At 36.2% G+C, this 11,075-nt stretch overlaps 1 protein-coding gene across 1 annotated transcript; it reads right to left on the reverse strand.

Moving 5' to 3' along the window:
- Positions 1-1,816: 1,816 nt before the first annotated feature.
- Positions 1,817-9,195, reverse strand: LOC123751703 (protein crooked neck-like). Its single transcript, XM_045733787.2, has 7 exons — positions 9,114-9,195; positions 7,949-8,199; positions 6,233-6,320; positions 5,411-5,530; positions 2,738-2,952; positions 2,340-2,706; positions 1,817-2,094 (listed from the first exon to the last, which is right to left on the reverse strand). The coding sequence occupies exons 1-7, from the start codon at positions 9,150-9,152 to the stop codon at positions 1,858-1,860; spliced, it is 1,317 nt and encodes a 438-aa protein (XP_045589743.1). The 5' UTR covers positions 9,153-9,195; the 3' UTR covers positions 1,817-1,857.
- Positions 9,196-11,075: the final 1,880 nt, after the last annotated feature.

The following is an 11,075-nucleotide window of genomic DNA, read 5'->3' on the forward strand; positions in this document are numbered from 1 at the left end:
TAAATAGGTACCTGGGAGTTAGTCAGCTGTCACGGGCTGCTTCCTGGGTGTGTGTGTGTGTGTGTGTGGTGTGGGGGAAAAAAAAAAGTAGTTAGTAAACAGTTGATTGACAGTTGAGAGGCGGGCCGAAAGAGCAAAGCTCAACCCCCGCAAAAAAACACAACTAGTAAACAAACACAACTAGTAAACACACACACACACACACACACATACACACAACATCAAAAGAGGATAACATCAGTGGCATATGCCAGGCTGGCCAACATACGAACGGCATTCAGAAATTTGTGTAAAAAATCATTCAGAACTTTGTATACCACATATGTCAGGCCAATCCTGGAGTATGCAGCCCCAGCATGGAGTTCATATCTAGTCAAGGATAAGACTAAACTGGAAAAGGATCAAAGATTTGCCACCAGACTAGTACCCGAGCTGAGAGGTATGAGCTACGAGGAGAGACTACGGGAATTAAACCTCACTTCGCTGGAAAACAGAAGAGTTAGGAGGACATGATCACCACATTCAAGATTCTCGAGGGAATTGATAGGGTAGATAAAGACAGGCTATTTAACACAAGGAGCACATGCACAAGTGAACACATTTTGAAACTGAGCGCGCAAATGAGCCACAGAGATATTAGAAAGAACTTTTTTAATGTCAGAGTGGTTGACAAATGGAATGCATTAGAAAGCGTTGTGGTGGAGGCTGACTCCATACACAGTTTCAAGTGTAGATATGATAGAGCCCAATAGGCTCAGGAATCTGTACTCCTGTTGATTGACGGTTGAGAGGCGAGACCAAAGTGCCAGAGCTCAACCCCCGCAAGCATAACTAGGTGAGTACACACACACACACACCGTTTGTTAACGATATAAAAACAATTATAGGAATATGTTTATTAAATCAAAAAACATTATATTCAGATAATCAATTAAGAAATCATCGTGTGAGTGAAGAATCCATAAATCTCTGGGCAAATATTTTCTCCCTGTGCAGGAGGTCAAAGACCTTGTCGGCCTTCAGCAAGTCTTCGATCGCGCGGCACCTTCTGTCAAAGCGGCGGCGAAATGCGCCAGCGGCAATCCAGTTCTTTCCTTCTTTCCTAAACACCCAACTCTCGTATGCTCAGTCCTCGACGACGTGCACCTGACTGATGATATTTTCTGAGAAGCGGACAGACTTGGTTTTCTTCTGGTGGCAGCCATCGTCGCCGCAGACCTTTTCCTTCTCCATACTGACCAGGCCGCTTCACACTATCAAGAACCTATAGAATACTTCTAGTAATAATATACTAGATGCAAGAATTATAGTCATGCTAATAGTTCGACTGGTCTAATAAGTGCGGTGCCCTCTAGTACATACATATAAAAAATACATATAAAAAATAAGTGAGCTATTACACAATAAAAAAAATAAAATACAGTGCAATCATTTGAAAAGAAAAAATCTGCAAAATGGGTCAAGAATGTTTTAGTATTTCGGAAACAAAATTTCAGATTAAGGATATTTATACTTTTATGCACTTGAGTATTCTAACATGCTGATTAATATAATCTCTAAGTCTATAAAATATAAAATGCAACATAAACTGCACCTGCATGACCTTAACACAAGGGAAACTTATCTTTACTAAAAATCACTGAATAAATACACATTAGTTACAGGGCTTGAGCCAGGTCTGTATAGGAACTCTAATAACAAAAACTGTGTGTACATATGTACGCAGACATACATATGAACATTTTATGAGATGGTTACACCATTATACTTAATTACAATAATTCACTGGAACTGTTAAACAACAAGAAAATTTGCTACAATATATACTGTACAACCATTCATTCTGTGATTATCCATTCATTTCAATAATGACCAGCTTACCAATGCTTTTCTTGCTGCTGATAGGTCCTTCTGGCGAATCTCAAATTTAGCATAGAGTAGCCATATCTCAGCAAAGGTAAACACCTTGTGTGGAATTAGACGAAGGCACATTTGGTACACCTGCCGTGCCCTCTCCATATCCTTGGTAGTGAGCTCTTCAAACACTGCATAATAAATCCAAAGGTAGATGTAGCGGCGCCAGTGTCTCTTCTCCTGTTGGGTGTCATCACAATCAAATTACAGATATACAAGCAAATAGTTTTGCAAATGATCAATACTGACACATGGAACACTTATACTGTATCAGTACTGTACTGATATATAAATAACACACACTAAGTAATTATCAAAAAAAGGCACCAAGCTGGAACATACTAAATTTCACAATATCCATCAATACATAACAAACATTCTGGTGCAAGACTCGGGAATAGTGTGCTGATAATACATACACTAACCTTTAAGGGCGGAACACAAGCTATTGCTCTCTCATATGTCTCTCTAATGAGATCCACATTGCCGTCTGCCTCCAACATCCGTGCATAGTCAAACCATGTGTCATAATCATGAGGATTGGCTGTCACTGCTTCTTCATACTGAAATTTCCTCTTGCTGGTAATGACATCATCAATCGATGATTTATCTCCATATTTCTTTTCATGTCGTGTATACTCATTGTAGAGAGTCAAACACTTCTCTTTTGGCATATGATCCAGTGCGTACCTATAAATAACTCGGGCTCGATCATGTTCCTTCTGACCTTCCTCAAATTTAGCAAAGGCAATAAATAAACTCTCCTCTAGGTGATCATCGCCATAGATATGGCAACAAGCAACATGTTGCTTGTTGCATGTCAATGGCACGTTCATACACTCGCCGAGCACTCTGAATGTAGCTATGATTCTCTTCAAAATGAGCATATTTAATCCAATATTTTGGTTCGGGATGAACATAAACAAAGCGTTCGTAGATTGCTCTTGCACGATCTAGTTCTTTATAACGTAGCTCAAATTTAATGTAAGTGAGCCAGGCCTGCTCATCTGGCTCCCACTCCATCCATCGCTCAAATACCTGTAAAAAAAAATATCCCTTTATTATGGTATTATCTTTATCATCATTACCAAGTTTCAATTATTATGGAGTTGAGTGGTATTAGCACGGAAAAAACCATGAAAGCAAGGTAGGGGAAAGGAAAATGTGTACTAAAAAATCACTCATTCTTTCACTATCTTCCACACTAAATAGCATCACATAATACTCAAAGAATTAGTACCATTATGTTTCAGCTGAGCATCCACAGCAGTATTCCACCACTTCATATGACAAAAATAAAGTGTACTTACCATGATCTGCTTAAAAGTATATTAAACATGTACAAAGAAATCAAATTAACAATGTATCAATGAGAAAATCAGGAGCTATAAGATGGATTCGAACCTGCATGTTGGATACTCCAAAGCACACACCTTAGACATGCACAAATGCACAAACCACATGTCGTTTGTGCATTTGAAGAGAAGTATTGAAAGAACTACTCCTATACTACAGCGTGAGTGCATGCAGACCATGAGTGAAACCCTGACTTGCTTCAGTGGAAGACTCGGGACCCATAGAGGACTCGGTTGAGCACCAAGTTTCGTTGCTTTTGAGCATGTCGTTGTTAAGTGGTCTAAGGCATGCACTTGGGAGTACTTAGTGTGCAGGTTCAAATCCTCCACATAGCTCCTACTGATTTCCCCAATAATAAACATACAAACAATAATAAACATTTAGCAAAGAGTGAAAACTGTTGCGGTTGGTGAGAAGAAATGATGCTAGAGCTAACTGGATTGAGTGACAAGCACACAAGAGGAAAAGGATGCTATGGAGCTGCATTGCAGACATCAATGCTGTAACTAAACATCTGAGTAACATACTTAATGATAAAATAAAAGTAACCCAAAGGATGAAGTTTGAAAAACAGGAAGATATGGCGATTGCCTTTACAGCATTGTAATATGTATATTCAAGTTTCTTTATAACCTTGATCATATTATATGATGTTGTAGTATCACGAGAGAGATCAGAAATGTGGCTAAAGTGAAAAACAGTAGTAACAATTCAGCCTTGGTTCACCTTTTTACAGTGTCAGTCACCAGATGACCTTCACTTTGCCAGGGGGAAATATTCCCATCATTATCCCTCCTATTTTCCTTATATGAAATCCTAACCTAATGTATAGATGATAACTGAGAATATGTCTAAGGTCATAGTCAGATGCTAGGTGTCCTTTGTAATTGTCTGATTTGCCAGGTTATTGCTTCCCATATACAAACTGGTCAGGAAGTTTGACCAGAATTTTTCCATAAGAAATAATGGGAACTGAATTAATCCATTCCAGACCCCCAAAAATACTAACTTCAAAATATATTTTATAAATAATGCATACTACAAATATTTTGTGCTACAGGATGTACAAGTTATATCTTACATTTATTGATGACTCTTGTTGGCATATAGAAGACGGTGAGGAGGGGGAGAGGGGGGGGGGGAGATTTTTAGTGTTTCGAATGGGTGTCCTCTTCCATTATAACATCAAGCAGTGATGACTTCTCTGGGGTACTCTCTCTCTCTCTCTCTCTCTCTCTCCTACGTTTTGCGAGCATAACACTAGGACCTGGTCATGGCTCACTGCTTGCTTGTCTTACTAAGAATCAGTCTATAGACACTTGTTTTTCCCTACATTTTAACACTTGTCTGTAGTGAGACATCACATTGTCATTAAAATGGTTAATGCAACAGCCTGTTAGAGCTTTATCTGGGTGACACTTTTCAGCAAAACTTTGCAGTTCTTCCCCTGCTGCACACATTTTCTTAATTAATGAGGAAGGGACATGCCTCCTCCTCCTCCTCCCCTGAAGAAATTTCCTCAGCTGTCTCTTGTTGCTGCTCCTTGGGAAGGGTTAGGAGTTCGACAGAGGTCAGTGCTTTGCTGTGTTCTTCCACCAACTCCTCCACATAAGCACCATCCAACCTAGCTAGTACAACACTCATACCATTTTCATGTTTACGAATGATCTCTTGTTTTTCCTCTATCATCCTCACCTTTGTTTTCTTAGGTTGAGACTTACCACTGACTTTCTTGGGACCCATGTTGTGATATATAATAATTACTTTTTATGTTCAAAAACCAAAAAAGCAGAAAAATAATGAAATCCTTTACAAAGAATTCAAGCACGATCGTCACTAAGCGGGAGGTACTGGTAAACTGAAGCACACCTCGCCTGTGCCACCAGGAACCCACGCGCTCGGTCGACCTATACGTGTATCAACAAACTCGTCGCCAAGTGAGGTAAGGGTCATCAACCGAGTCAAATTTTACGAAGAAATTGAGATCGTAACCAGAAAAATTCGTAAAGAGTGACAGTCGTTAATCGAGGTTCCACTGTAATATAAACATACAACCTAAATAATTGATCTTAAATAATTAATAAAATTCCAAATTCAATCATTTAATGTTATAGAGTATTTGGGAATGACTTGCTCTCACCTGTCTGCAGCCAGCAATGTTCTTCAGCATTTCCTCCATGTAAGTAAACTTGTACCAAAATTGGTTGGCTCTCGGTAGGATGGTGACCGCTCTGTCCCACACATTGCGAGAATGATTCACCTGAAAATGCAATTAACGTTTCTTGTCTGTATAAATATTAATGCTATATTTCAAAATATATAAATACTTCATATTATCAATATTGAATACAATACACCACATGAAAATAAATATATGAAAGTAAAGCCAATGGCTAGAGTTCAACAAGGTATATAAAAAAAAATAAGCCCCCAATTTGTTGTTTTCACATTTCTCAATAACAGATCAGGAAACTTTTTGCTTTCAGGTTAATAATTACTTTAGAACATATTGCATCCAAAGTTAAGTACTTTTTTATTTATTTTTTATTTTTTTATTTATATGCTGTACTGTATATACAAGAGTTCTTACATTCTTGTACAGACACTAGTACGTATAGCATTTCGGGCAAATTTTACTTGAAAAGGTACTCAAATAAATTTGCCTCAAATCAAAACAATTATTCAAGCCACTAATTCTGCTTGTTCACATTCAGAACAATTTTTTTACATTTACTACAAAGAGAAAATTATCGTAATAATTCTTCAGACCATCATCTTAAGGAACAAGAATGTGGTAGATAGGTTACTCAGTGAAGAAGACAGACAGTTATCTCCATTCTTTACTCTATACTTGAGTGAAATAGAATTTTACTTACACAAAAATCCAAGCATATACAAGTACACCTGGGCTACCTATATGTCAATAAATTCACTTACAAAATATTAACGTCAAAGAACTCACCTGCCGGCTACGCATCTCCATCTCAGCATACTTCAGCCATAATGTAATATTTCTGTGTTCAACATCCAAAGCTCTCTCATACACAGACCTGGTTGGAAAATAAGATCAAGAAAATCTATTTAAATCATGTAAATAATACAGTACTTAAAAATATTTCTCAGGTGTTTCTTTAATCTTCTAAACACTGGAAGGTGTTGAGGAACAAAGTTTCAAAGTGTAGTAACAGAATTATATGTAAATACACTGTACTGTATTTAATACATTACGACCTGTACAATCAACAGCCAAATCATGCTCAAGTAATGATTAATCAACACTGGATCAACATTTTCAATATTTATTCGAAGTTACATCAACATCATTTGACCAGATTTGCCTAAGGGGATCTTGTATAGTAGCCCCCAAGCAATCTAGAAAGTAGCATAATTACCTACAGTGAGTAACCTCCAATTACAGTATTAAAACCATACTGTACTTCCATTACATCAAACCCCTCATAATGATACAGTACATATACACCTTAGCTGAAGTGTTAACAAGAATGCACAATGTAAACCTTGATATGGAAAAAGACAGCAGGGTAGTTTAAGCATCCTCTGGACCCAGAAGGTAATGTGTGTGATCTTTGATATTTTCCATGTGTGATGTCTAAACAATTGTCAGTGTTAGAGTAGGGACTTATAGTTTGGTGAATATCATATATTGTTCTCAATAAACCCTGTGTTAAACTTTACATCTGAGTCACTTAAATGGAACCTTTCAAACTCCTCTGTGTATTTGGCCGGTTGTTTTGTTAACAACCGGCCCATAATTAATGAGTTAAAAAAGGACTCTTAAAGTCAAGGCATGTTTCTTGCCTCATTGCTTGATATAACTAAGTGACAGGCAAGATGGTGGCAGTGGTTAATTATTAAGTCTCTGTATACCATTTCCTTGGGAAGGTACCATTGGTCCTGGATGTAACCATCAGTGGTGCATTATATTTCGGTTCATATTACATTGAATATGTAATCTAAATTACCAGTGTTATAACTAGTATCATCAAGGTTTTACCTCAAAGTGTTACAAAGTGCAACCAGTAGGAAGTGTTATTCAGGATTAATCAGTATCTTCAAAGGTTAATAAAATACTAGTGTAACAATATACCAGAGATACAAGGGAACCAAACAGGGAAGCTGTATATTTTGGCTGTGGCTGTACTCTCATAACAGCACCACCTCTGCATCACCATGACAATGATAGTACCTCGTCATCTTCACCTCTGCATCTCCATCACAATGAACAGTACCTTCCTATCTTCACCTCTGCATCATCATCACAATGATCACTACTGTATTTTCATATTTTGCAGTTGTCTTAATTACACATCTTGTTCTTTAAACAGGTTTAATTACTCTCACTTGTATAAAATTTAATAAGGTTTAATTAAACGTTTAATTACTTTCACTTGTACATTGCTGACTGAAGTATGTCTTGTTCTTTAAACAGATAAGTATTTTTAAGAGCATGGAGAATCATATTTCATTTACATCATTGCCATACCAACATATTATATTTTTACCAATTGTCTCAAGAAGTTGTTGAAATTCTTTAACACTGAAAAGACTGACAAAACAATTTATTTGGAGCCATAAATACTGGATAGATAATGATACATCATAAGTAACTTCTGATACATCACAAGTAATTTCTATCAAAATACATAAAACACTCTACCTGGCTCTTCGAATTTCTTGCTGCTCTTCCTCCCACTTTGCATATTTAATCCAATTGGAAATGCTTCCCCGATTTTTACGAATGTTATCTTCAAAGGCTCGTCTTTTCTTCAAACGATATTCTTGAAGTTCTTCTGGATCTGATATCTTCTGCCGTGGAGGAGGGGGCACAATTTCAAGTTCTCGCTCCTTAGCTTCTCTCAATAGTTGTTCTGCTGTTATCTGCAGCTCAGCAGGAGATTTGTCCTTTACCTGTTGGATTAAATATATAAACAAAATTAATAGCAAATTCTCCTTTATCTTTTAATTTAATAAACATTTAATATATGCAAATTTAAACTCAATGATGATACTAAATAGACTTTACTCTAAATGTATACTGTATAGTGTATTGTACATATTATAATAATAATAATAATAATAATAATAATAATAATAATAATTTTTAGTTAGGCAAAGGTACATACATAAAGAGATTTTACAAAGTTTGTTGGCTTTATAGATAGGAGCTAGTACATACAATGCCTAAAGCCACTATTACGCAAAGCGTTTCGGGCAGCCGAAACACAACCACCATGAACCAAGTCACTGCAAATGACTTTAGTGGATAGTTACTCGACTACAAGATTTCTCACTATTTCTTGAAGCTTAGACAATGTTCAAGGGGATGTTCAGGTCATTTCATACCAAAGATACTCAGCCAACGAATTGTAAAACCTAACCTAACCAAGCCTAAAGCATACATTACTAAAAAAAAAATATAATTTTCATAAGAGTTAAGCACTGAATCATGGAAATATTATATTATAGTTATTTTTACCAATGTGTAATCTTTCATATGGCATATAATATATGCTAACAAGCTTGAATGGTCCCCAAACCAATATGCAACTAAAAGTATATAATATATAATATATATATATATATATATATATATATATATATATATATATATATATATATATATATATATATATATATATATATATATATATATGTCCACAATATTTATCATGTAGTTTTAGGTTTAATATCGTCAGGTATGCTGTGCATATTAGATTTTTTGCTCCAAGAATCGAGACATTATGTTGAAGACATTGTGGCATAAACTCAAATTTAATCAAACTTTGATTGAATAATATTATTTTTAATCATACATTACATACCTTGGCCACTTTGGGCATTTTCTGTGGCTTGTTTGCCATGATTTCGTCTTTAGTAAACAGAGACTTGTGTATGATAAGTGCAGTTGTCCCCAGCCCGTCACCCGCACCACCTGGTAAACATTGGAGGGAGACCGCGCTAAAATAAGTAATCAACGTTTTATATGTAAAGTTAAACTGATTATGACAAATATGCGTGACATTGTAGCTCTATTATTTATTTGAAATATTTATTATGAAATTAGTGACTTTCTGGTACTATACAATGTTGTTTAGTTATGATATAACTATTCCACTTTACATTTTGCATCCTGTATACAGGGGGTCATATATTTGACCTAAATTTAACTTAGGGCCACTATCTCTAGAGTGACCTCGACAAGGACAGAAAGCCGGTTACTTGTCAAAGGTCCCCCCCCCCTCCTTCATGTGTCCTAATGAAGATATGAGCAATATAGTGAAAGAAGGTTACTGCAATTAAAAAATAGATTGGGAAATATCACTTCATTTTATCATTCAGCGGTATACAGTGTAGTACTGTATACCTCTTGATTAGACAATGTGAACAGTGCTTCTTGTAAATTGTCATAGGGATTACTGTATGTTAAAACACCAGTACATTTGCCTCAGTGTTACAAGCTTTCCACCCAGCACTGACTCCTCCTATGTCTTCTTAATTGTCCACATTTGTCTGCATGTCTGCTCATCTTTTTTGGCCTACTCTTTACTTCTCTTAGATTAGCTTTAGTGCAGTCTCTTCACCTTGTTTTGTCATCATTTTGTCACCAAACCCAGACCATATATAAGTAATCGTTTCCTAGTCTTGTGGTTTATTGACTCTTGTGTCCTATGATATTTTCATTCCTTTCTAACATCACACACGAGTTAGATTATCCATTTCCACTGCTCTACTTCTTGGTTTTTCACATTTATGCCATTCATTTGTCAACATTTGTAAACAACTTTTGTTGTACACTTTCATGCACACTGTAGGCTGTATCTATTTCAATTTTTTTTCTAATGAGATTTTGTAGAACCTGATTGACCATATTGTGAATTTTGTGAATTGCTCTTTTATTTTATTTTTGGGTCATTGGCTCCACATCCAGTTGATGTGGAAAATGTGGTACTGATTAGCTGTAAACTTTGTGCATACAAATTGTAAAAGGATAATGTTTGTTTCAGAGATCTCAAATCAGACAACATTCTTCTCTCACTGGCTGAAGGAGAGCAATATCCATTGCTAGTTTTGACTGATTTTGGTTGTAGTGTTACTACTGATTCATCCAACATGACTGTACCTTTTCCTTCTCGTGAATCAGACCCGAGGCAAGGCAATGCTGCATTAATGGCTCCTAAGGTAAGAAATTGCTGATGCATGAATTTAATCGGTTAGCTTAATTATAAATATTGCAGAAGTGTCAGTTTCTGTATAATACAGTATTAATAGTAGTTTATTTGCATTAATTAATAATATAGCCATGTAGTAAGGAATGACACATTTGGCCTAGGATGCACTACCACTTTACAAGTGGTTTAATGTTTCACACATTTTCTTTTCATTTTCCGTGTATCTGTCCCTCATTTTCAACCTCTGAATATTATCCTTTACCTGCAGCTTGCTTTTAATGAATTTATAGAAAAGGCCTGGATCTGATTTACATTTGTCTGCAATACTGTTCTCAAAGTTCCTCTCTGCCTCTCTCCTTATTGACGTGTAGTTGTTTCTTGAATCTTTGTATCGCTGGTATGTTTCAGAGTTTGGTCTCTTTCTATAATGATTCCATGCTTGTGTCTTGATCTGTCTGTCTGTTTGCATGTCTGTTTTGGTATGAATGTTTGTGTGCCTTCATCGTATATTTTGAAAAATTTGGCATACATTTCATTTACTTCCTTGCCTAGCAACAAGTCTGTCCAATTATACCCCATGAAAAACATTTCTAAGTTCCCCATAGCGTCCTCTCT

Source organism: Procambarus clarkii, chromosome 53, assembly GCF_040958095.1.
Source record: "Procambarus clarkii isolate CNS0578487 chromosome 53, FALCON_Pclarkii_2.0, whole genome shotgun sequence".
NCBI lineage: Eukaryota > Metazoa > Arthropoda > Malacostraca > Decapoda > Cambaridae > Procambarus > Procambarus clarkii.